This window comes from Sciurus vulgaris, assembly GCF_902686455.1.
Source record: "Sciurus vulgaris genome assembly, chromosome: 9".
NCBI classification, from domain to species: domain Eukaryota; kingdom Metazoa; phylum Chordata; class Mammalia; order Rodentia; family Sciuridae; genus Sciurus; species Sciurus vulgaris.
Genome location: NC_136469.1, coordinates 68444588 through 68471859, shown reverse-complemented (window position 1 = coordinate 68471859; position 27272 = coordinate 68444588). Strand labels below are relative to the sequence as shown.

Sequence of the window (27272 nt, the reverse complement as noted above, 5' to 3'; positions counted from 1 at the left end):
AACATAAGATAACCATCAGAGTGATATCTTGATATGTCAACAGACTCTGGAGCTGGGCAGGACAACTTTGAAGACCACTTTAGACATTCTATATACCACAACCTAATGGAATTTTTCCCCTTACATGAACTTGAATGCTTCTTATTGGGGAAATAATGTGCAACAAATGCAATTTTATGAGGAAAACTGAACTTCAGAAAAGTAATTTAATCAATGTTGAGGCATACTAGTTTGGAATAATGTAGACATAGGTTATAACAAAGTTATTAAAACACTGAAAAACGTGGTTATTTATTTACACCTTCTCAGTAAAGGTAAATATTCTCTGATAATGTAATCAAATATTTGATATTAATGTAGAATTTCTATATATCATAGATTATTTAGTAGTAATTGATTTATTTTAATCTATATAGCTCAATTTTGGTATAACATGGCCTTAAATGAGAGTCTTCTCTTCCTAGATTGAAAAGAACAAGAGGTAATGTATGAAACAGTTGCTGGATTTGTTGATTTTCTTCCATATTAGAAGATAATTTAAAGATGATTTACATCTAATAATATTTGAGATTTGTGATTGCTTTTAAATTTATAGAATCTTTAAGCCCAAGATTTTGTTTTGTAATGGAAGTTAATTACATAGTTGAATGGGTGCAGGAATTTACTACATAAGTGATTGTTCAAAGTGCATCTACTTCATATGTTGAAAAAAGCTACTTTTACCAAATTCATTTATATGCCATCTTAAAAGACTCCTGCTTTAAAATGATACAGATAATGAGTATCTGAATGTACTACTGTGTATGCTGTTGCTATCCATTAGTGTCTCTAAAAAAGAACAAAGCATGACCTTTACTTCTTTCCTTACTATATAATACTGGTTTATGTTTTGCAGCTGTAATCCTTAGCTTCAGCTAATGTTCATTGCCTTTTTGCAGTTTAGTTTTCTGACCTCCCAGACTGCCTGACACCACTGCTTAAATTGAGTCACATTATCTGTAATTCCTGTACAGCACAATATTGAACTCTGCTTTTTCCTCCTTTCCAAAATTCTATAATTATGCCAGAATCCTTGAAACATCTTTAAAGCATTACTTATTTCTGTATTCTTCAACACTGTCACAACTCAGTGCACCATAAAACAAAATATTACCCATTTTTCAGAATCTTTTAATATTAGGGAAGTCTCTTCTCTCTGATTTTTACTGCCCTTTATCAACAGATAAAACCGCAAAGGCATGACTTTCTCTTTTTATCTAAAACAAAGAATGTATATGTATGATCAAGCAGCCCCCAATGTTATACACAGTCTCCCTTGGTACTGCAGTGGGGTCAATGTTCAGGGTCCAAGAGATGCTGGGCTCCTTGTCCCAGGAGGAGGGCAGAACAGTGACCGCTACCAGCAGACAGGATCCTTCTGGCACTATATTCAGTTACATTTAAAAATTCTTTAGGTGCTGGGTCCCAAATAACAATAACACATCACACTGAAAGACGAAAGACAGAATTGTTCATTACTAATGGCACCAAAGGTGCAAAGATTGCCTGCAGGACCCTGCAAATGTTTACCGCTGGCAAAGAATAGCAGCAAACTGGAACTGTTGGGAATAGCATATCATGGAAAGCAAGATGGAGTTAAGCATGGGCTCACAGGCAACCTGTTGACTAATTTGAATAATTTCATGGGCTCTGAGGTCTAGGGACTGTCCAAGTTGCCTTTAACTTGGCCTGGATAGAGTGGAGGAGGCCGGGTAGGGTTGATACTTAGTGGTCCTGGAATTAAGGGTCTGATAAGGAAAGTATTTTTGGTATGCACATTCATCAGTTTTTCTAGAAAGTGAACTAAGTGGCCTCTGGGTCAAGACAGCATTAAAAAAATAAACAAAATAAGACAAAACGGCTCTTACACATTTTGATGAGGGAAATGGGGAAAATGGGGAAATGTTTGATGTCCCTGATTACATTTTAACTTCCAGAAAGTAAGATCATTATGATATTCAAACAATTTCTTATAAAATTCAGGATGCAGAAACACAAGATTTCTCCTATTCCTATTTAAAGCATGAAAAGAAATTAAGCATACTGTGTAACAGAAAGGAACTTTCAACAGGGTGTTTTTAAAAATTTGATTTTTTTTTTCTTTCTGTGATCTACATTGTGGGAAGGGAGACTTCAATAATTGCTTTCTGGTCACAAGAGATGACAATTCCACCTATCTTCCCTGAGGAAAAAATAATGCTATAACAGAGAATTTCAAGACACATTTATAAGGACCTACAGGCCTAGTCCATTTTTTATTTTTTATTTTGAGACAGGGTCTTGCTAAGTTGCTTAGGGCCTCACTAAGTTGCTGAGCCTTGCTTTGAACTTGCAATCAATCGTCCTGCCTCAGCTTCCCAAACCACTGGGATTACAGACGTGCACCACAGCGCCAGGCCTAAACTAATTTTGATGAAACTCAGGTGCTTTAGGAGAAAGCTGATTTCTCTTGCCTAGTAAGTCTTTCAATGACCCTGAGAAATTTCTCATACTTCAATCAGCAAAATACTCTTCTTTTAAGTAGCTTTAGAAAATTGAACATCAATGTTTATTTTTAAATTACAGTTTTCACAAACGTGCTGGATGAAACAAAGAACACAAAAGTAAAAGGTCTAGTAATTTTCTTATAAGGATCATGAGTTAGATTAAAATGCTCTGTCCATTTTCTGCATAATTAGAAAAAAATTTGAGTATGATAGTATGAAGTTTTACAACTTCATTTTTATTCTTGTTAGTGTAGTATGTGAATCAAAGAGAACACTAGCAACATTGGAAATGACAAGTCTACAGTAGCATCAAACAAATTTTACATTTTAGCAAAGTTTTCAATGTAGGCTAATGTTTTTAAGGGTTCAAAAATTTTAGGACTACAATGAATTTTGTTGACAGATTACCAACCAAGTTGCAGGTTCTTTGTATTATTATGAGTGTTTTCCTTTTTTGAAAAAAAAATTTTTTTCTTAAATGTTGATTGACATTTACTTTACTCATTTTTTATAAGTGGTGCTGAGAAATAAACCTAGTACCTCACACATGTTAGGCAAGTGCTCTACCAATAAGCCACAACCCCAGCTCATGCGCTTTCCTTTTAATTAGCCTTGCTACAATGGTCTTCTCTGCTTCATTTTCTTGTGCCTAAAGACCTACTTATCCCAGAATTCTACCACTTAGTTCAATAGCTAGTCAAGAAAGATTCTGATAGTAGAGAACATGATTCTATACACCAAGTGTTTTATAAGTTATTAAACTGCTATATGAATATAATGTGTTGTCTTTTCAATGATAGAGATCAGTAAGAATTCTTAAGATTTCCTAAGCATACTATTTACAGATGAAAAGATAATGGTGGTTTCCCAGAATTCCTCTTTAATTACTTGAACATATTACTAGGTATGTGCTGTGTGTATATATATATGTATATGTACATATGTATATATGTAGTACATACCTACAATCTCAGGAACTAAGATTGCATGCTCAAGGAACTTGAATGCATGTTCAAGAAACTTCAGCACATTTTCAAGGCCAGCCTAGGCAACTTATAAAGACCCTCAGCATAAAAATAAAAGTGAACTGAGGGCATAGCTCAGTGATAGAGCACCCCTGGATTAAATTCACAATAAAATACATGCACATTCACACAAAGAAAATCCAAATATATATATATATATATATATATATATGCATATATATATATATATGTATGTATACTACTGTGTCAAAGGATAATACTGTATCCTGATTTGGTTTATAGCTACAAAAGGTACTTCTAAAATACTGGCTTTGAACATTTATTCATTCTTGCTGTTACCTTGAGGAAGAAAGTACCAACAATTTTGATACCAAATAAATACCATTTTCTATTAATTGATATAATTTAAAAATTGCATATATTTTGTGTTTTATTTACAAATTTTACCAATATCTCTTATGAATACTGGAGTAAATCAGAATATATCTAATATCTGAGAATCATTCAATTCTAATTGTAAAAATGATTTAGGATGTGTAGTCTGTGGTAGTCTTTAGTGATACATTTGCTAGTTCTTAAAAAAGAAAAAAGATAATTTCAGGCTATGTGCATTTTATCTATAGTAAATATAGTAGCGTTTGGATATCCTTTATCAAAATGCCTGGGACCAGAAATATTTGAGATTTGAAAATATTTTCACACACAATGCAATATCTTAGGAATAGGATCCAGGTTTAAACACAAAATACATTTATATTTCGTATGACCTGATACATCTAGCTTGGCAGTAATTTTATATATTTTTAGTTCTCCTGTGTTTTGATTACAAGTATTCACATGAGGTCGGGTGTGTAGTTTTCCACTTGTGATATCAAAAAGTTTTGGATTTTGAAGCATTTCAGTTTTTAGATTATAGTATAGCTATTTAAAGCTATATAGTATAGTATACTATATAGTATAGCTATTTAAACATATAGTATAGCTATTTAAAACATAAGAAAATATAATGCCTTATTATTTTTATTTTTCCGAAAAAGCAATACCAAAAGAAAGCACACTATTATAGATGAATAGAATGTTAGTTCTTCTCTTCGAGTAAAGATAGGTTTACAATTTTTATAGAATGTTTATAAAAAGAAAATTTAATATCATGTAAATTACTAATATTGACATGGATTATGAAATAGTTTTCAATTTTTTAAAAATAATAAATAATTAAAATGGTGTTTTTTATTGACATAGTTTTCAATGTCTGAAAGACTGTTCTTCCCCTGGACTTGCTTGCCTGTACTGCTGTTATTTTCACTAGCTACTAGGTGTTGCAGCTAAGTCAACATAAGAATTACACTTATTTACGTAGAGCTGCAAAATACATTATCAATTATTATGCATTCTTGTGTTCTCTAATCTCTGACCTGCTGTCCTCCCCTGACATATTCCTGTTTTCTATTCCTTTTTCACTTGTTCATAAACATTCTGTTCTCGTTGGCACTGATAGAGTCTCCTGCTTCCTTAGTTTTATAATCTTTTGACCATTTTGTTTACAAGAATGAGGAGTTGCCTTGTAAAGTATTTGATTTTGATTTTTTAAATTTACATTTCTTGTAAAGTATTTGATTTTTTAATTTACATTTCTAATTTCAAAGTAAAACTTTTTCCCATGTTACTGGCAGATTCTACTTGCCTTTTTTTTTTTTTGATACTTGATTTCTATTTATATTACTGTCTCAATGAGGTGATTCTAATTACAGGTGAAAATATAGTATAAAATGCATGGGAATGAAGTCAGGAAATTGAATTCAAGACATATTCCCCTAATTTCGGGTTATCTGTCACTGACTTTCCAAATTTATAAAATAAGTGTACAGTAATAAAATAGCTTATATATCTTTATTTCCAAGTTCCCTAGCTTATATGATAAGAACATGGATATTCCTGATATGCTTGAAATCATTGAAAATCATTCTAAATATAGCTTAAATCACAAAAATAAAAAAAAATTAGATCATGAAATGTTTTATTTGAAAAGTTCATTGTATACATTTTTATATAATTCTAGTAAGTCACAATTCATACTAATTATAGTTATAATAATTTGGAAGTTGTGCATATGTCCTGGTGCATATCCGTTACAAATCATCCCAAAACATCATCCTGTGCTGAGGAAAAGTGGGTTAAAGCTTTCATTGATTTCACTTATAATTTTATAAGTCAAGAATTTGGAAATGACTCAACTAGGTGATTCTAGCCTAGGGTCTCTTGGGTTTCTTAGGCAGAGTGAAGTGTTGGCTGAGCTTGCAGTCACGTGAAGGCTAGATGTCCAAGGTGGCTCCTTTTCACAGCTGATAATTGATGTTGGGTGTTCTTTGGAAGCTTATATACTGCTTTCAGTGGGAGCATGATATGGTTGTACTTCTCAGCATATCTGTTAAATCTTTCTGCAAAGGAGTAGTCTGAAGGGAAGCATTCTAAGTGACACACTGTGGAAGTGAAAGACCTTTCCTGACCTGGCTCTGAAAGTCATGCAGAGTTACTTCCTTTGTGTTTACTAGTCCTGCAAATCAGTAAGACCAGACTAGATCCTAGGAGCATTAGATTCCACTTTTCAATAGAATTAGACTAGATCCTAGGAGCATTAGATTCCACTTTACAATAGAATTAGCCATTTTAAATCTACCATACTCAGTGCCATAATTATGGATATTATTTAAAGAGGAAATAATAGAATAGAATTTTGGCCCTAAAATTAATTATACTTGAATGAGAAACTGAGGATATCATCATTATTAAATTATTTTTTCTAACTATGAATAATGTGCATTTTAAAAATCACAAGGTTAAATTAGTTACATTAGCCTACGGGTTAATGGAATAATCTTATTTTGAAACAAGAATATTAAAATCCTTTTAATTCTACACATCAGTATGATTTCAAACTCAATAGATCATCTTGTCAAATATGCTGCAGATATAATGAGAATATTGAGGGAGTATTGTTATTAGCCTCCATCTAACAGATTCTTTAAGCTGAACAAGGAACTCCAGATCCAAGGGCCTATAAGAATAATCCTGTGCTGAGGAAAAGTGGGTAGGCTCTTGTACAGTCTGTGGTTGGAAAATGCCTCAAGAATAGCTATATCTCTGCCTTAAATCAGCCTTTTGTGTGACACCATCCAGTAATGAGCTTGGAATTCTGCTGAAAAGCTGAGGCAGATGCTAAAAGAGCTAACAGTTGGAAATAGTCAGCTAGCTACACGCCTCACAGCTGTTCCATGAATCCTTCATTGCAATGGGACCTAAGACTTAACCTATATCTACCACAAAGTTTTTGGTTGTCACTGATTATCAACAGTATTTTTTTCTATAAGGAGAAAAAAGAAAATCTACAGTATAACAGTCATATAGTAATGAAAACTCCCAGTGTTCACTAGCCTGATGCATGAGAGGTACCTGACAATGAACTTCAAGTCTCCAGCAGGCGTCTCAGGATGGGATTTGCTTCACCTAAAGATTGGAGCTATGGCTTCCAGGATTATCCAGGATGGCCACTCTGGCTTGGAAATGTGTTGGCAAATGGGGAGCTGCAGCTCAGGGTGTGGTCGAGGTCGGCTGGAGGTCCTGGAGGCAGGGCGGGATTGGTCAGGCAGGGATCCTGGAGGTAGGGTGTGTTTGGTGTGGTTGCGGGATGCTGGAGGCCGGTTGCAATCTGTCGGTCTGGGGTCCCGGTGATAGGGTGCAGTCAGTTGGTTTGGGGGTCCTGGCGGCAGGGAGCAGTCAGTCAATGTGAGGGCCCCAGAGGCAGGGAGTGATCAGTTGGGCTGAGGGATCCTGGAGATGGGGCTCAGTCAGTCCTATGGGGCTCAGGGGTCCTATGGGGCCTGGCTCTTGTCTCAAAATGGTGGCAGCCACGTGTAATCAAATCTGCAGGTACTGTAACAGTGAGCTTCCAGGCAACAGCAGGCAGCTGGTGCTCCACTGGCGGTCGCTGATCAGTTTGCTGACTGTTGTTGAAGGATTGGGAGGTGAACCTCCTGCATTGGGTGATAGATAGGTGTAAGGCAGGCGATGGACAGGTAAGAGACAGGCAAATGGCCCACAGTATTTTTTTCTAATCAACATTTTGTTAATCAATGTGTTTAAAATGGAAGATTTGCCTCTCTTGTGTATGCTGAGAATTATAAAGAAACCTGGTTTTCTGAAAATAATAATTAAAAATTCTCAGGTTTTGTTCCCTGAGGAAATTTTTCATGAAGTTCAGTTTCACAACTTTAAATTAGGTAGATAATAATATATTACTTAAAGTTATTTGCAGAATAACAAATGCTAAATATTTATTATATGGCATCAGAAGACAGTTTATAAAAGCTTTCTCTATCAATAACTTTGCAAGTGATTTTTAGTGACACAGCATTTGGTTTTAGTTGTCCTACATATAAGTGGTAACATTTACATTAGTACTATTTAATAAACAAAATGAAAGTACTTTTAGGGGAAGATAAGATGAATTTATGATGTCATTTAATATGATATGCTGAAGAAATACAGTCTAAATGTTCAAGTAGGAAGAAAAAGGAATAAAAGTAATTCAATGAAACTGGGGGAAAAACAAAAAACCCAAGAAGTTTTGTATGAAATAATATTTGGTTTAGATGTTACGGATCATCCCCTTTCCCCAAAAGGATGCATAACTCAGCCTGTAAGGAAAACCTTCCCTGTGAGGTAAGTAGTAGTTTAGATTAATCCTAGAGTATGAGTTATTGTTTGAAATAGAGGCATGAGATGGGAAGAGGGCAGTAAAATCCAAAGATGTTCATGTGTAAAGTAAGGAGACATAAAAACAGTGCATTTCATATCTGTAGGAGTGAGTGAAGATTAAAAGGAGGTTGGAAATAAAAAATTCTGAAGCTTGTGAAATAAGCAAGTAACAAATAATGAAGGGAGAAATATGCCATGCTGAAGAGTTTTGGCTTATTGTTTTCCTGAAAAAAACAAAAAGAAGATTCTCTGTTAAATAAGGAAGTGATGGAATTCATTCCCAATTAGAAAATTCTTACTGATAGGTAGGAAAAGTGTTAGATATAGGAAAATACAATTTAGAGACTACTGTAGAAATTCAAGTAAGAAGTCATGAGTTCCTAGAGTAAATCAATGTGAATTAGAGAGGACCAAGAAATATGGAGGAATTAGAGGTTAAAGAATTAGATGCCAGATTTGGTTCATAGTGAGTAGGAGGTGAGAGTATTGGGTGACTTCCTCGTTGTTATTTTAGGAAATAGGAACATAAAATAAGCAGAAGTGAAGTCTCAGGGCGGGGCAAGAGCAGAGCTACATGTTGAGTTGGCATTTGTGTGTGACAGTGCTATCTGCCTTTTCAGGAAATAGAAATATGAATGAGCTGCAGATTAGAATCAGGAGACTCTGAATTGAGGATGGTAGTTAGCAACACAGAGTGGGAAGGGCCATGGGTATGGATCCATCCTGTACATAGATGCCATCACTGAGTGTAGCCTGCACAGTGAGAAGATTAAATGCCCAAAGATTTCCAGTGAAAGGGACAGATATCATTGATGATGAGACTGTTTAATGGCCACAGGTTTGCTAATTAATATTAAAACAGGAACAAATTATAAAGTGTCTTTCCAGAGTATAATTATTTTTATTCCACTGATTATATATGCACAAAAATAAGAGGAAAGAATCAAGAATTACTCACTGGTTTCAGTCTGAAGCAACATAATGGACATGATAGATACATGATTCTTATATACAATCATGTGTAACATAATAACATTATTGGATACATTAGATTGTTTTTTTGTTTGCAACTTAGAATATAAAGTGATATAAATACCATGCTGTAGAGGAAATTTGAGTTCCATTAGTCAGATGAAATTATCTCCCACTGTGTGAAGCTGACTTTCTTTATCAAGAGCAAAGTGAAAGGGCTAAGCTTATTATACTGTCTCTTTGATGTTTTTATAGGATATAATGAAAGATGAATGCTCTATGCTCAAGTTACAGCTAAAGGAGAGGGATGAACTCATTTCCCAACTTCAGGAAGAACTGGTAAGTGGCAACAATATTTAGCCAACAGAGTGTACTTTCTTTACAAGGTTATTTGCTATGGACCCTATAGACCCTAAACTATTAACACAAATACTATTACTTGTTTATAAATATTGTTAATGATTCAATCTTATACCAACTTTATAATTCTATAATAATAAAAACTGTAGGTCTTTGACAAGCTGGATATAGAATATATATATATGTGAAAATTTACATAATTCTAGAAATAGATTATGAAACTAGGGTTCATCATTTCAATTTATCTATCAAAAATTTGAAGACAAAGGCCACATTGTATTTTGTGAAGTACATTATATAACTTCTATGAAACAGAGCACATGATAATAGCTAAAACAAAAGTGTATTTTTATTTTCATAAGTGTATTTTTATTTTTATCAAGTGTAGCTTTTTATTCATATAAAATTCATAAATAATGTAAAATTATATAAAATATAAAATGTATGTAGTTGATGTTTTCAATTATTTTATATGACATCATAAAAGAATATTAGGAAGGAATCATACCTTCACAACATTAAATATATTTGGTAGATAACCGGAAGAGCTGTGGACATTATTTTTCTAAGTATGTGTTTTCAATTATGGATGTGAATGAACAGTAGTTTAAATAAAATGTGTGCACTCTGTAAATACATAAAATTCATAGTACTATAAAATAAGAATTAAGAAGTGAGAAATATTTTTTTAAACTCATCAAGATTTCTTATGAGTAAAATAAATGCTGTAAAACAAACTGATTCGTTATCAAGATCAAAAAACAAATTATAGCCAAAAAACATTCTTTATGATTATTTTAGATTTGGCTACATTGACAATGGAATTTAATATGATTGTTAAATAAAATTAAATGACAAAGCAGACTTTCTATATCGAGGCTTCTGAGAACTCCTAACATTAATAAGATATGAGACCAATTTAGAACATATGATATTATTGACTCTTGATAACAGATAGTGTTTTACCAAAATTTGACCTTTATTTAGACTGTGCTCTGTGATTGAATTGATGGTGTTCATTGGTCTCCCGAACATAAAATTCTGACTTTAGAAGGTCTATAAACTGTTACTAAATACAGCAATAGTATTACAGACAAAAGGAACATGTCTTACATTATTAAAAATAACCTTTTATAAACATATAGGTAACATTTATAATACAAATTTTATATATTACACATCAAAAGCATTTTATATTGATATAGCCCTCTAGAAATATATTATGAAATCAAGCTTTATTTATGTTTCAGTTTAATGAATATCAAAATAGATGTCTATTAAAGATTGGAGAAGAGTATCTATTCACTCACTTTGCTAGAGAGTGCTTATTTTGCATAATTAACTCAGAAAGTGGTATTCATTTTTCCTCACATTAGTTGTGATCAGATTTCAGATATACCATATGCAAGAAATCAGACCTTCATTTGTTGAATTTGATGAAAAAGAAAACGATTACTTCCAGAGACAACATTACATAGCTATAATTAAAGTAATTCAACACCCCTCCCTCCAAAAACATCTTATATTGACTGACATTCTCAAATGAGGCATAAGTGTGAAATTATTATCTTCTTTTTTCTTTTCTTTAAACTGGAATTACCCAAATTGGCTCCTTACTCTATAAAATTTCCCAGGTGAAAACCAAGGTACCATTTTTATTTTTGTGCCATGTCATTTGCATAATCCTCTTGATGTTTAATAATATTAACTTTTGAAGATACAGTTTGTTTGTTAAAGAGGATTGTCACTAAGTAGGAAAGTGTGTAAGTGATGTTTATGAATTTAGGAGAAGAAATGTTTAAAAGAAAAAGGCATGCATGAAGGGCAACAATCACAAATAGTCCACCCAGTATCCAAAGAACTTTCAATCCTTGTAATAAATAACTTCTGACATTTTGTTAGGATGTAGGTTAAACTTTGTATTCAAAAATTCGAAAATTTTAAACAATGTTAGGGTCCAGTTTAGCTGTTAATTATTACTGCAGATTCATAATCCATAATAATTTAGAAATGATTTCATTTTCTATTATCTGTCATGAGTTTCTTCTTTGATGACCCCTGATATTATCATAAACAATTTTATTTACCTGTACATGGTAGAACAAGTTTAGATTTAATAAAGCCAAAAAAGATTTTATAATCAATAATTAAGAAAGGTTTTTAAAATAATTATGGTCGCTTATTTAGCCTTACCTTGATAGTTTCAGAATTTGGCAAAAGTTAATCAGTCTTGGGGGCAAAAAAGATCATTTTATATGCTGTTTTTTCAGATTTATTTTTACGTCAGTGTTTCTCAACAACACACTGTTGACAGCTTGGTGTAAGTGGCTATGCTGGACATTCTAAGATGTTTAGCAGTCTCCCTGACACTCTGCACTACATACCAGTAAGCACCCTGCAGACATGACCAAATATCCTCTAGGGCCAAAATTGCCCCCAATTGAAAAACATTATTTTAGGGGTACCAGGGTAAATTACAGTCCCTATGAAATTGTGTTATAGCATAACATTTTTCAGGGAAAAACAAGTCCTAGGGAAGGGATTTTATGTAGCTCTTTGCATATTTTTCTAGTCCACTTGGGATGCCATAACAAAGAATTTTCAATTGGGTAGCCTAAATGAACGAAAGTTAATTTCTCACAGTTCTGAAGGTTGGAAGCCTGGGATCTGGGTGCCAGCATGGCTGTGTTCAGGCAAGGACTCTCCTGGTTGACAGACAGCCATCTTTAACTGTGTGTTCACATGACTTTTCTTTAGTGTATGTGCATAGAGAAAGAGACTGTGATGGCAAGCCTTCTGTGCCTCTTCATATAATCCCATCATGAGTGTCCCATACCTATGTCCTCACCAATTCCCAAACATCTTCTAAAAGTCCCTTTTCCAAATACCATCATATTGGGTGTTAACACTTCAATATACGAACGGGGGAGGGCACAATGCAGTCAATAGCACATGTTATTTATGTTCATTCATGCTTGTTTAATGTTAGCAAGTAGAGTTGTGGCTAGAGAGTGCTATTACATTTCTTTTTCAAGTTCTAAAGGCACATTTCAAAAATTATCATTCTTTTACTGCTCTATGATTTCAGAATTATTACTTTAGTTCAACACTTCTTGTTTGCTAGGTTGGTAGATTTCACAAAGCATAAACATACAACAAAACTCAAAATAATAATTTGGATATTAGATTATATATTTATATTGTTTGGAAAAAGTGTCCACATTATTAGCTGCATTTCTAACTTGAGTGTATTTTATAACTACACTTTCAATTTAGTCTTTTCTATTTTCTTTAAAAAGAAGACAATCAGCAGTTTATATTCTTAGGAACAATTTCAAGAAGTCTGAAATTATAATCTATGAAATTTTTTTATATCACTTAAACCTTGGTGAGCTTTATTGGTTTTCCTCATATAAAGATAATGATTCATAATTATTTTATTGTGTCCAAAGGAATATTGAATATTAAATTATCAGAGTATCCTGCTGTTGTATACATGGTGGGGCAACTCATTGGTGGAAATGAAAAACATAATCTGCAGCCAGGAGTTGTGTTCTTGTTAACAGAAAAGAACTGGTTCACAGCACAGGACATCCACTCCCAACTGTTTTACAATAAAACATAATCTCTGCACTGCTACAAGGTATAGTAAAAGGTGTTGCTTGTCTTATCTATGTGACATGAGCTATATAAATACCATGTTTTCATGTTGATAGTGAAGACCTCATAAGAAAAGTAAGATCTCCCCACCCCCGCTCCCTTCCCTCCCCTCACTTTCTCTTTTTACCTGTAAAGTCATGGGAGAACACGGTGAGAAGGTAAGCTGTCTCTAAACCACGAAGAGTTCTTACCCGAACCTAGCCATGCTGGTGTCCTAATCTAAGACTTCCATACTCCAGATCTGTAAGAAATCGATATCTGTTGTTTAAGTGACCCATCCTATCATGAATTGTAATAGTAGCCTGGGCCAATTAGTGCAGACACCATGTCTAAGCATCATCTTTACAGTTGTTGGTCCTTTTTTCTTAATAGATGATACCCTACTGAATTTTAGATTCTGGTGCTGCATATGTGCCATTTTCCCATGTTTTCTCTAGGTGTATGTGCCAAGCAAAAATGGCACATATACAGCACCAGTAATCCAGTACTACAATTCATTCAAGTTTTTCTTCAAATTATATAATTATTTTTCTCCTGAAACTCATATTAGCTTCATATTTGGTCTCTTCAATCTGTCTTTCCAATTCCTTTTATATTTTTTCCTCAGTATTTATGGGTTTTATCTTCAGTTGAGATATTTATTTTACCATAAGAAAGTCATTAATTTTCTATAATGACTACATTTTCATATTCTAACATGTATTCGAACTGAGAATTCAATTTTTAATTCCGGAAAATAATTTGAGACTTTAAATGTACACCGTTAAGTATTTCAGAATGTTATTGTTAGTTTGCCACTTATCTTCATAGCATTTGTGTTTTACTTTGCTTGACCTGTCCTTGTGTTTTTCTTGTTGTTCTTTCCTAAGGTCTTTGATCCTCTTAAGATTCACTCTTTCTTTTTTTTTACTTATTCATTTTTTATGTTCATCTTCAGCACTCATTTGAAAACTTAATCCACAAATGGTTAAAGACCCAATGCACTCTTACCTCTGTTGTCTAGTGACAGTGAAGAAACTTGAAAGTCCTCTGACTTCTCTTGTAACACCATGAATTCTCTTAAGTTGTGAACATTTTAATGCCTCCAGTCAATGTGGGAACTGCTGTGCAATTTTTCTCAGCCAAAACTACTCTATAGATATTCTTAAGACCAAAAATTGGGGAAAACATTACTCTTCCTTTCATGGATAAATGTATTTAATCAGAAATCTTTCCTGAAAACTTTGGATTTCTTATCACCAACCCAGGATTCTCATCTCTGTGCCCAGTGGATCTGGTTAAGCCCAGAAGAAAACAAAGTTGTGACTCTTTTCTTTCATCCCAATGCTCATGAGAACTTAAACTATCCAGCATATGCTCCCAAATCTTGCCTGCACTCACTAGCCTTTGCTTCAGCTCAAAAGTAGTTAGTGTGACCTTGGAAGAGGATGATGTAGGAAATTGTTTCCAAGATATCCTCTTCAAACTTTTTCTTTTCATATGTTCTAGTGAGCAAATCAAAACTAGTAACTCTTATTCAAACCCACCTCCTCTCCACCAGTGTAACTCTTAGAGTTCAGAGGCAGCCATGTTGCACAAAGCCTAGATGCTTTGGGCCAGGTTTGACCAACTTACCTTGGGTTTAGCATTAAATAAGAAATAGAGGAATGGAAGTATTTCTTCTCTTTTCTTCCTTGTGGGTCTACCATTACTTGAAGGAAAAAAATGAGTCAATTTACTGCAAAAAAAAAAATAAAGCCAGGAGGGGTGGAAAATGAATTTCTATCTAACTCTGATTACCTTGGTCACCAGATTAAGGTGTTTTTCTCACTTCAGGCCTTAGTTTCTTAACCTTTCAAACAATATTATCATATGGTTTAGAACATTTTGTGCTGCTTTTAACAAACTACCACAGATCATGTAATTTATAAAGATCAGAAATTTATTTCTCACAAATCTGGAAACTGGGAAGCCCACAATTGAGGCAACAATGGAATAGGGCCTGATATTTCTACTTTCAAAATGGCACTTTGAAAAAAAAATGGCACTTTGAACTCTGTGTCCTAAGAGAAGAAATGCCATGTCTTTACATGTCAGAAGAAAAGAAAAATGTGAATATACTGCCAAAAGCCATCTTTGTAGCAGCAGCCCCACCTCCCAACACTGTGAAATTGGTGATTAAGTTTCCAATGTGGATATTGGGGTATACATTCAGATCATAACACCATAGTATTAAAAATAGTGGGAGGCAGAATTGGATTTTTGAATTGCATATCATATGGTAATACAATGTAAAAACTATATATAGAGAGAAAGTCTAGAATAGTGAATAGTACTTATCTTTGAATAATGAGAATGTTTAACTTTTGCTATTTTATAACTTAGTAGTGTTTCTTTTTTTTCTTTTTTTGGCGGGGAGTACCAGGGATTGAACTGAGGGGCACTCGACCTCTGAGCCACATCCCGAGCCTTTTTTTTTTTTTTTTTTTTTTTGTATTTTACTTACAGACAAGGTCTCACTGAATTGCTTAGAGCCTTAGTAAATTGCTGAGGCTGGCTTTGAAGTAGTGATCCTCCTGCCTTAGCCTCCAGAGCCTCTGGGATTACAGGTGTCTGCCACCATGCCTGACCCAGTGTTTCATTATTACTGACAAATGCATATTACTTTTACACTTGAAAAAAATCAGACAGGTATCTTTGGGAAATAAATGAAGAACTTAGATGAGTTAAATGGTTTTATTCCTGTGATCTGTGTGTGTTGAATGAAATAATGACCTCAGTGGGGTCTTGTGGATTTTCATGTCCCTATTCAGTGAACAACAGTTGTCTTATTTTGTTGCTGTTGCATGATATTATGTCCTGTAAATTTTTAGTTGATGAGAAGCCACAAAATAAAATCAAACAAACCAAATAACTGAATGAGATGATTGCTAAGAGCTACTCTGAATTATTTGAAGAGTAGGAAGTGAGATGAAAAGCTGAGACATACACCTCCATGAGAATTAATCAACGTCATGTTGATTGGGGAGGATATTAGCTAATTGAGGGCATGGAACAGAACCAACATTTGGAATCAGGACTGATAGGAGTGTTTTTATGATAATTAAATAATATTTACATTTATATATTTGAATATAAGCGTATATTTTCTTTGTAGGCCATCAGACTTTATTGAATGTTGGAAATATGACTTTCCTACATAATACAAAGATTGTGGCATTTTACTTATTTATTTATGTACTTAATGCAAGGTTTAAGTTGAACCCAAAAGTCTAAACATAATAACTAAATATACTTAACCAGAATCAATTATAATACTGAAAGTTATTGAAAATATCTGCATGTTTGATTTATTAAATTTAATGATATGAAACAGAAATATTTCTCTCACTGATGAAAAAGATTTAGAGTTTTTCTCTGCTATACAGTGAAGGTCATTTTGAGGAATGTCATGTAATTTTATTGCTAGTATGAAACTGAGGGACATTATAAACATTATCTTCATGTGGCTAAAACAAATCTGAGAGATTTGTCAAAAATATTGATGGTGAAATGTAGCCTTGTGTTTTGGGGAAATGGATATTTCTTATAAACGATTATTAATCTTGTAAGTGGTTTCTTACTTTGTTTGAAAAGTGTGCCCCACATGATATCAAAAATTAGAGAAAGTGTTCCTGGCATCTATTTATGGGTTTAGTCAAAATATTGTCTAAGTAAGTCAAAAGTAACTTACAGATGACAGAAAATTCTAGTTAGTCTTTCATCGTGAGGAACAAAATTTAACTCTCCTAATTTGAGTCAGTATGCCATGCTTTGAATTTATGATTTTGTTTTTTCTAGTAGTTTGATCACCTATTATTTATACTCAGTCAAAACATTAAATGTATTTATATGGAGGTGCACATTGGCAAAGGTGTATTGTAGGTAGTTTATGATTCTGAACTATAATGAATTCTACCATTCAGAGTCATCCTTTTGGGCATTCTTATTCATTTTCTAGCTAATCTGAGTAAAAAGCATCAAATACAGCTTTTTACAATGTATTTCTTTGCAAATATTTATTTCTGTTTAAAAGGAAAACCTAAATGGGTCTCCCGGAAATAAATTTTTTAAAGGAACAAGTTTATTAACTTTGAGAATGAATGCAGATATAGCCCTTATTAAAGAAATAAAAATAAAACAAAAACCCTTCCCAGGTTTGTCGTCATACCCTTATGTTTATTAACATGACAACAGTTATACTTGTCAAGAGGCAGTGGAAGCCATCACTTTCCTTAAACACCATCTTTCTAAGTTAAGCAGTAAGAGATTATGTTGATTGTAGAGCATGAAAACCAATCACAAAACTGACTAAAAGTCATTGGTACTTACTACTATCATGGACCAAAAGTATCAGTGATAAGATACTCCTCCTTGAAAGATTTGCTGTGCTTCTGAATTCTAATAAGTTATGATTTTTAAGTTTGCACAAACACAATTTCAGTTATCAAATTTTTATTAGTCATTTCTTAATAAAAAAATAAATTTTTAAATGAAAGCTAACTCGGAGAACTTTCAGTCCTAGAAATAAAACATACACAGAGATTCAACTGTCAATTTCCTTGAGAGAGTTAAGTTTATAACAGTATAAAACCTTTCAGCTAGAGTTAAATATAGTTTGGATTCATATCCTGAGTGGTATCACTGTACTCAATAATAGATTCGAAATATGCAGTGAAAACATAATTATGGAAATGAAGAAGTGAAATTTAAATTACTAAATTTTATCATTTTATGTAACCATTTGAAGTATTTATTTGAATTTAAGATTTAAAACAAAGTAATAAAGAGTGAACTGTGAAGTTCATATTTTTGAGGAAATTCATGGAAATTTCAATTTATACCTTAAATATTTTACTGAATTTTAATACTGAGCTGTTTTTCATTTTAAAGCATTGGTGTATATTTTAAAACTAATGTACTAATGAAAACATAAGTGTTACATCAGAGGCATGATTGCTTCAATCTGTTACAGACTCTAGTCTTTTTAAACCAATATTATATTTATAAAATTTATTTATTTTTGATAATTGTATATTTACAAACCTCAATAAAGCAAAATAAAACAAATGAAAGCATTTATTTTCTGGACACCTAGTATTAATTCAACATTATGACTATTATTTCATCATAATTTTTTCTTATCGAAGAGTAAGGTGTTAAAAACGATCTTATCCAGGTACTCAGTACAGAATGTACATGACCAAATTGGAGATACTTTTCCTGCAGTAAAGATTGTCTCAAGAAAGCCAGGTAACATAAAAGAGGTTAAAAAGAGTATATACCTTTTTGTGTTATTAAACTTTCTTCATTCTCATTCAAAGAAATATTGAAAATTATATTCTTACTTAAGTGCAAGTAAACATATAAACAATCATTTTTCTCAGGCCATTTAAAACACCATTTAGTCGATTTGAATGTAAGCCAAGCTCTCAGCTCATTTGTTAACATTTGAATAGCAAAGCATGGAACTGCATAAAGGAGCTTGAGAATTGATGATTTTTTGAAAAATTGAAGGCAATTGAAAAACCAAAAGTATACCATTATGTGTAATCAGGTAACCATGCATAATAAAAAAAGAGGGAGCTAAAAATATAGACCCACAAAGAAATGCATATAGCTAAATAGCACTTTATCAAGAATCTGAAGAGTAACTTTGATTTAGTTTAAAAATATATTCAGAATTCAAATTGAATAAAATTGTACACCCTTGAAGCTTTAATAACAGAATAATTCCTACTTGATAAGAGAAACATTCTTTGTGCATGAAAATCATATCCTGAATTCATCTTAAAAGTAATTTCCCACTTGCTCTACATTCTATTATAATTTATGGTATTATTTCATGCCAGTCATTTTAAGATAGAATATTACAGCCCCATGGATGATTTACATAAGAACAGACAGCTGTAAGTACTTTCAAATCCTCTTTCTTTCTCATATTTAGGAAACATTAGGAACAGAAAAGAAATAGATTAGGTATACTTAAACATTATTAAAGTGTCAGGCTACTTTCCTTCTTTTTTCAGGAGAATTAATTGCATGTATTCCAGAAAAGGCTTATCTCAGCAGTAATTACTCTCCTAGTCAGCTCTGTGAGACAGATGTAGAGTATGAATGTGACAATATCCTATGATACATAATGGGGATTAGCCTCTAGTTCCTTACATACTCTAGTACCCTGATGAAGAGCTGCCAAAAAGATACAATCTTTAATATCGTGCAGTATTTGCTGTAGCAACCCTACATATTTGTTTAAGTCTTTATCACAAAGTGTTGTCATATTGCAGTAGTCAAGGATAAAGAGAAGTAATTGTTGCATAATGTAAATGCCAGTAGAAGTTGTTTTACCTTTAACACATCAATAGAGTTTAAAAAGGGGATGCAACCATACTGTGAACAAAGTGGAAATGTTGCTGAAATTAATTTGTACATAGTTAAGTCATTGAATGTTTTGAAGTTTGTTTCATTTATTCTATTAGGGATGTCATGCAATTTGCAAACTACTTTATTTTAATATTTTCTTTTGTCATACCAATTGATGTCCCAGGGCTTAGAGTGAAAATTCACTGAATACAACTGTTTATATAGTCATCAAGACACATGATAGCCAAAGATACAGAATTGGTTATGGGAACAAATTTAAAACAGATTTAAAGATCTAATTAGCTTTTGTTCGCCTTTTATGAATCAGGCATGACTCTCAAGTAAGCATTTAGTAAAGGCCCTCAGTGGTCATGGCAGAACACTGAGTTTTTATAAAGTTGCTTGAGCAGGAACAAAGAAACAGAATAATCCAAAAAGTGTATTGGTTATCAGATTACTTCAGGTTATTTTCCTTGCAACGATTAAAGCAAAGGGTCTTCCTTATGCTGACTAAACTTGGACTATTTGGGAATTTGACTATCATCTCTCCAATTTCTCTGGAGGTCAAATAAACTTATTTTCAGTTTACTATCATGGAATTTTATACTGAGCGACTCCATTTTGGTTTTATTTAGTAGTAGATATGTACATAATGTTCTATTGCACAATAGTTTACCTTTAAATATTTGAAAGTCAGTCTGAGTCAGACTTTGACTGGAGTAAGGGTTAACAAGAAGAAATGGAGTGGTCCCTGTCTTTAAGGAGCCAACATTGAAGTGAAGAAGATAGGTAGAAACAGATAACTTTAATAAGAATAGTTGTTAATTACTGAGCACCTGATTTTTGATAGGTGCTATCCTCAATGCCATAGGTTTATTATTGCCTTTAATTTTTATAATCAAATTGAGGAATATTATCACTCTCAGTTCATCCATAATAAAACTGGAATTCAAAGAAATCAAGTGACTTTTTCAAGCCTGCATGATAAGTGATAGAGTTAAGATTTGAAGTAACTTTTGTCTGACTCCTTGATAAGGTTTTCCCCCATTTCAAACATTGTTAAGTTACAAAGCTGTGAGATTAGTGTTGTAAAATAGGATAACCCAATTTATTTTTGCTGCATATAAATACCATAATAAAATTAATAGCTGTCATTTATAGATTGCTTACCAAGTGCTTGGTAGTAATACTCAGAAGTGAGTGGTCAGGGCCACCAAACAGATTTATTTCAGAGGAATCACCTCCCGTAACTACTCTCAGCCTTCAGAGTAAGGATGGTGGCTTTCAGTAGAAAGGGCGTAGGATATTACAGACCAATGTCATTTCTGCTACCATGGCCTATTTCACAGATACTCCTTCAATCTGAGCTTTTAACACAGTAAATACAGCCCATTTTTTTTTTGAAGTACTTGTAAAATCACAAATTGATATTATCAGAACAATGAAGAGAAAACAATTTAAGTTGTAGAATAAGGAAGACTTTTTCTCTATACTTTAAGTGTTTGATAATTGAGACTATGAAATAAGTTGACAACAGGCAAGTTAACAGGAGAAAACGTATAAAATGTATTATGTGCACAGGGCAATGACAGGAAAAAATGGTGAACACCCTAAAACCCTTTTATAACCCTTTTCATGAGGAAAGAAAGAGTGTGGTTATAGGCAATTTAGGGAAGAGTCAGTGGTTTTGGGAAACGATGAATGGACCATTGGAAGAATAGATGATAGTTTACAACAAAGTTTGTGATTTAATTCTGACTTCTAGACTTTCTTGCCTGTAATAAGAATTATTCTTCCTTTATCATTTCTGTTTGATAAAACCCTTAGGGAGGGGATTGAGATAAATGGGTTCCTTTGGGAAGTTTCATCCCTACACAGTTAAGGAGAACTCAAAGAAAACCTCTTCCTGCATCCACTGTCCCCCTAGAGCTCTCAGTTCAAAGTAATCAGTATTTCTCAGGACCACATTTGTGGGCAGCATTTCCCGAACTCCTGCAACTGAAAAAGCAAACGTTGTTTTTTTTTTTTTTTTTTTTTTTTTTGCTTTGTTTTGTTTTTTTAATGACACTAAATATCTCTATATCTGTGTGACAAATACAATTCACACATTCTTGCATATATGTATTTCACATCACCTATAAATCTATCATAGTCAGCCAAATTTAAAAGGAGGAAAATGTCAAAAGTGAGGAAAAGCACTACATATAAACAAACAACATCAAGCATCTGATAACTCCTTCTTAACAAGCACTTTACTTGTTTAATGAACAGAACATGAATAAATGAGCTAGAATGGGTTTTCAAAATTAATTCCATCCCACTTCACTACAGTTTGACCAAGTTATTTCTAGACTATTTTAGTTTCTATAAGGGATGGATAGGAAGATTCAAAACTTGGCTGGTGATGATTCCCACCCAGGTGCTGGGGCTTAAGTACTATTTCTATGGATTCCCTTACCACACTCAACTGTGGCTTCACCTTTACTGAGTTTTTCTTTCATTGACAAGTTCCTTAATGATGGATCCTTGTCTTCCTTACAGGCTCGGTATCTAACAGTTGTAGGCAATAATAAATATTCAGGAAAATGAATGAAATTTATATCACAGATCTTGTCCTTATATTTGTTAGAAAAACCTTTGGAGAATAAAGCAAGATAATGGCATTATTTTTAAATTGTGTAATTCAGGAGATAGAAATAAGGTGGAAGAAGGTGAGTTTTGCTGTATAGTTTCCCCAGGAAGTTGTAGAGAATAAACAAACCAGGGGACATGAAGGTAGGGAACTTTAATGCCAATTGGCTGCCACCACAAACAATGACAGGGAACATGACAGGAAAGGAGAGCTATGAAAAGACACAAAGATCAGAAATCGAGGAAATTATAGAAACAAAGAGGAAGAGAAAGGTAAAAATTGATCATAATCTAACATTCTAGAAATCAAAGAAAAGTTATAGAAACATTAAACAAAACAGTGAAAATTTCTCAAAAATTTAGGTAATACTAAATCATCCGGTTCTCTTTACTTCACAAGAAAAATCATTTGATGAAACAGTATTTGAAGCTCCTCTAAAATATATATTTTTACAGATGAAATGATCTTTAGAGACAGTCCTCAATTTATGATGATTTAATTAATGGTTTTTTTTTTTTTTTGGCTTTATGAATACCTGAACACAAACTATTTTCCACTTTTAGGATAGTATTCAATGAATTACATGATTTTCAACACTTTATTATAAAATAGGGATTGTGTTGGATGATTTTACCCAGCTATAGGCTAATGTAAGTGATCTGAGCAGGCATGTTAGGTTAGGCTCAACCAAGATGTTTGGTAGTTTAATTGTATTAAGGGAATTTTTAATTTATAATATTTTCAATTTTAGGGTGGATTTATTGAAATGTAACCCCATCCAAGTGCATCTGTAATGTGAACAATTAGTAAGTGACTTTGAGTAGGAAAGTAATGACATTGAAGAAAGAACAACTGCATTAAAACTAAATAAATAAGTAAAATGGAAGAGTAAAAGTAACTTTAAAATGACAAACATGTTCACAGTGTATATTCAGGAAGATACAAAGGCTAAGAAATATATGAGGCAAATAAGTACCTGTATCATGTGTCAGTATTATGAAAGGTAATTTAGTTAGGTCTTACATTGCTCTCAGATGTATTTTTCTTTTATAATTGTGGAAACCAAGGCTCAACGATGTGTATGTATATGTAAATTTGACTATTTGCTATGCAGGAGTACCAATGCTCCTCTTTACAGGTCTGTATTGAAATTATTTCCCACTGTTCATAGGGTGCACAGACTTATGGATGAGGGGAAAAAGAAAATGCAAACTGTGTCACATTGGTGGTTATGAGTATTTCTGAGCTATTAAAGTTTATAGAACTTGGTTACTTTGGAATGAGAGGTTCTTAATATTCTTATAATTTTCCACATGCAGTAGTCAATTTTCCTTTTACTAAATTTCCAGTCCCTAGCACATTTCACATTTCTTGGTTTATTACACAGCCAGCCAGGATGAACTTGAATGAGTATGCAAAGGCTCCCAGGCTTTGAGGCTGCTGTGATCAATCTTCCATTTCTCTCAGTTGCCTAACTTTTGTGATTTGTCCTTGGTCTGTGAACAATCTAGTTTGGTAACAACACAAAACTGCTATTTAAAAATGATGTGAATTTTAATAATTAGTACTGAGGAGTGAAACATATCTAGCACCAACTTAACAATGTCTAATTCATGTGAGCCCTGTCCTGCTGTCCTTTTTCATGTTGGTCTTTAGTCATCCACAGCCTCTTTCAGTACTTTTCTCAACAACTGTGCATCTTGTCAGTTTTTTTGTCCTTCATAATATATTTTAAACAGAAAAATTAAGGTTTAGCATTATTAATGGACTGAGGGATGCTTTAGGGGGTCCTACCCTAAGTTCTCTTAAGACTGACAAAGATATGCACGTTATAGAGGAGAGAGATAAGGCCAAATTAATTGAAAAGATATCTGCTAATTGATATTTACTTCTTAGCAAATCCAACCTTTTTAATTAAAAATAACAGTGTTCTATTCATAACTTTCATTTTGCACACAGAAATTTTAGGCTTTGCATCCTATCTTGTTATAACATGTCATGTAAGAAAACTATCATTTTACAGTTTCCTATGGATGAGAGTCTATAAATTTTTTCGTCCTCTGAATTGTGTCACAATGAGCACATTTATTTTAGGAAAAATAGATAAGCTGCTAGAAAGGTAACAATATTCCTTTTAAATGACTCAAGATTGACTAAACAATTTGTTCAAGTTATCTCCAATATGTTGCAAAAGGCAGACACGTGGCAAGTTTAACACCATCCATCTGATGTAATTGAACTTAAGGTTGGAAAAATAATACTCTATTTCATCCTTGAAACTTTATGAATACAACTGTCATTATATCAACAACAAATGCTACTTAAACAATGTTTGCTATTTGCATATTATAGTAGGGAGTAATTTTTGATTAAAATAAAAATTATAACTAAACATAAAAAATTTATTTTACTATATTTTTAAATATAGTGTATATAAATCTCCTTAAAAATAAGTTATTTAGTGGCATAAGAGAAACAAAATTATCAATTATCCCACTGCCCCACCATGCCTTTCTGGACATATTTGGGCATTACCACCACCACCATTTTTATGTGGTTGAAATAATAAGAACTAAATATTTTATGCTTCACTTTTTCTTAATTAAATATCACATAACATCTTAAATGTCTAGTTATTTTTTAAAATATATTCTCAGAAGTAAGTTTCTCAGAATAAGCTTATGATTAAAGGCAGGCCAGACATTCTTTTTCAGTCATCAAGTATTTCTTTTCCTTCCTAATTTGTTTATATAATATAATAGGTATAGATATTTGATAATATAACCACACTATGAGTTTTTTCCTGAGCCATAGCATATGGGTAAACTACACAAAAAATCAAGTGTCATGTTCTCTAATATGTAAAAAGTGCTTCCTTAAAAACTGCACAACACAAGCATGTTAATTTCATTGAGTTGACCTTTTTTCCTGTCTGATGACTCCTCTCTTTTTATGTATGCTGTACTAACATTACCAAAGTATAACATGTTAGAACTCTATGAGAAAAAGGTATATAGTGCTTTCTGGAAGCATTTTATATCTGTTAGATGATAATTATTATTTTGGTCAATTCCAGAATCTGCAGAAATTGTCCATATTCTTATTTTACTCAGAAATATTTATTATAACTTCTCATGAATGAACACTGACAAGGCCAGATTTGACTTTTAGCATTCAATGGCGATGTATACTCCTTGATCAAAGCATTACAGGACACGGGAATTGCAATCTTATTTATAATATTCCTCCATAGACAAACTATTAAGCTCACTTTTGTAAAGAATGCATTTCCTGTGGACAAATGGGAAGACCCAAACCTACTGATAAACTAAGCATTTTATCCTATTTATACTCAATGTACAAGGAGGTAGGAGGATGTGCATTAGTGTCATTTTAAATTACTTAGCACTTTCCCAGTTACTTCTAACACAAGGAACACAGTGTCAAGTTGCCTCTGAAATTATGGGGACTACTGCTAACCCTCTTATTATGTCTGTTTCTTAGGCCTTTTTTTCCTAGAAATAAGAAAAAACTTATACTAAGGTATTTGCACATCCTTTTAAATGCATTTTATTTATTCATCCAGTCCCCAGTGCGTAAAATAGTATACTAAAAGTCAACAAATGTTTACTTAGTAAATAAATGAATGTATTATTTTAATAGGCAAAATGAAATCCTGATTCCTCAATTAATTTAAACAAATAATCCCTTCACCCTTCGATGTATTGTATATGCAACTTTAAACATTTTTTTTTTTTTTCACAGTAAAGGCAGTCCTCAGTAAGATCCCTGTCAGTTCTCTCTTGGAAGTCTCAAGCCCATTTCCCTTTTTACTACTAAGATGGTGATTATTAATGATCAGGGGAACCTCAAAGTGAATAACTTACTTCTCATTAATAATAATCTTTTTAAGTCATTAGAATTTCATACGTGTTCCCAAGAGTAATTTTAGTATTAGTACCTCAATAAACAGAACGAATAAGTAATACCAATATCATATTGATGTTAGATTCTACTTGAATTAATAGTTTCAATATAATTTCCCTTTTCCTGCTAAGATTCCTTGGCAAATTTCAGAGTAGATTTAAAAAAAAAAAAAGTTACTTCCATTCTAGGATTGAGTATTAATAGATAGTTTTCAAGTACTGATCACCAATACAAGTTAAAAACTGTGTCTATAGTAAAAATGTCATTCTTAAACTTCTAATATAAAATTTTAAAATATATTTTTCTTTTGTATTTGCCAACATGTTTTCTTAGTATTCTAATTTTGCTTTTTTCCAAATTAAAGCAACTGATGGCAGCTTCATATTTAAACTTAATGTAATCATATTAGACACACTGGCCACTTCTTATTTAAACTGTCTTTTAAAGTGCACAGTATTTATTACCTTGGATCCATGAGACCAACCTGCAAGACAGTTATCCCAATTCACTGATATGCCTAGAATTACTATGAGTTGGTACCTGGGATTTGCCCCCTTGAGCATATTTTATTTAAATAGGGTTGTAGACATTTTCGTTTCTTTGTTTTTACATCATTGGTAGCATTTAATGCTTTGTTAGTGGCACCTGGATTGCTCATTGAAGGTGACAGCTTAGGAAAACTAAATTTTCCCAGAGAGACATATCCAAGTAGAATATAGTTTCAATTCTGCCAAGTTGAAACAGATCATACCAGATAGTTTTAATTTTATGCAAGACATTTGGGAGGCTTTTGCTGCAGTCTGAAGAGTCTCATGCCATTGTGAAATGTTTGCCTTCTTACAGGCAACACAAGGTCTGGGACATAATAGTGCATGTTTTCTAGTGGCTGTACTATACTAAATTTAAGTCTAGAGTGCAGTGATAGAGACTCCACCATTTAAAACTGGTGCTTTTGTATACATATGACTTAAGATTCAGGATTTGGGGGAAACATTTCTGTTTTGGCCTTCCTCTCAACATTCTGAGATAGTTAGACCTCTGATGTGACCTAGCATGAAATTATTGACATTT

At 32.9% G+C, this 27272-nt stretch overlaps 1 protein-coding gene across 10 annotated transcripts in view; it reads left to right on the top strand.

Moving 5' to 3' along the window:
• Positions 1 to 27272, top strand: part of CCSER1 (coiled-coil serine rich protein 1) — a 1261997-nt gene that overhangs the window by 601438 nt on the left and 633287 nt on the right. For all 10 annotated transcript variants that reach the window (XM_079153245.1, XM_079153247.1, XM_079153248.1 and 7 more), the window contains exon 8: positions 9494 to 9577. In XM_079153245.1, coding sequence (XP_079009371.1) covers positions 9494 to 9577 — 84 coding nt within the window. The remainder of the gene's footprint in view (positions 1 to 9493; positions 9578 to 27272) is intronic.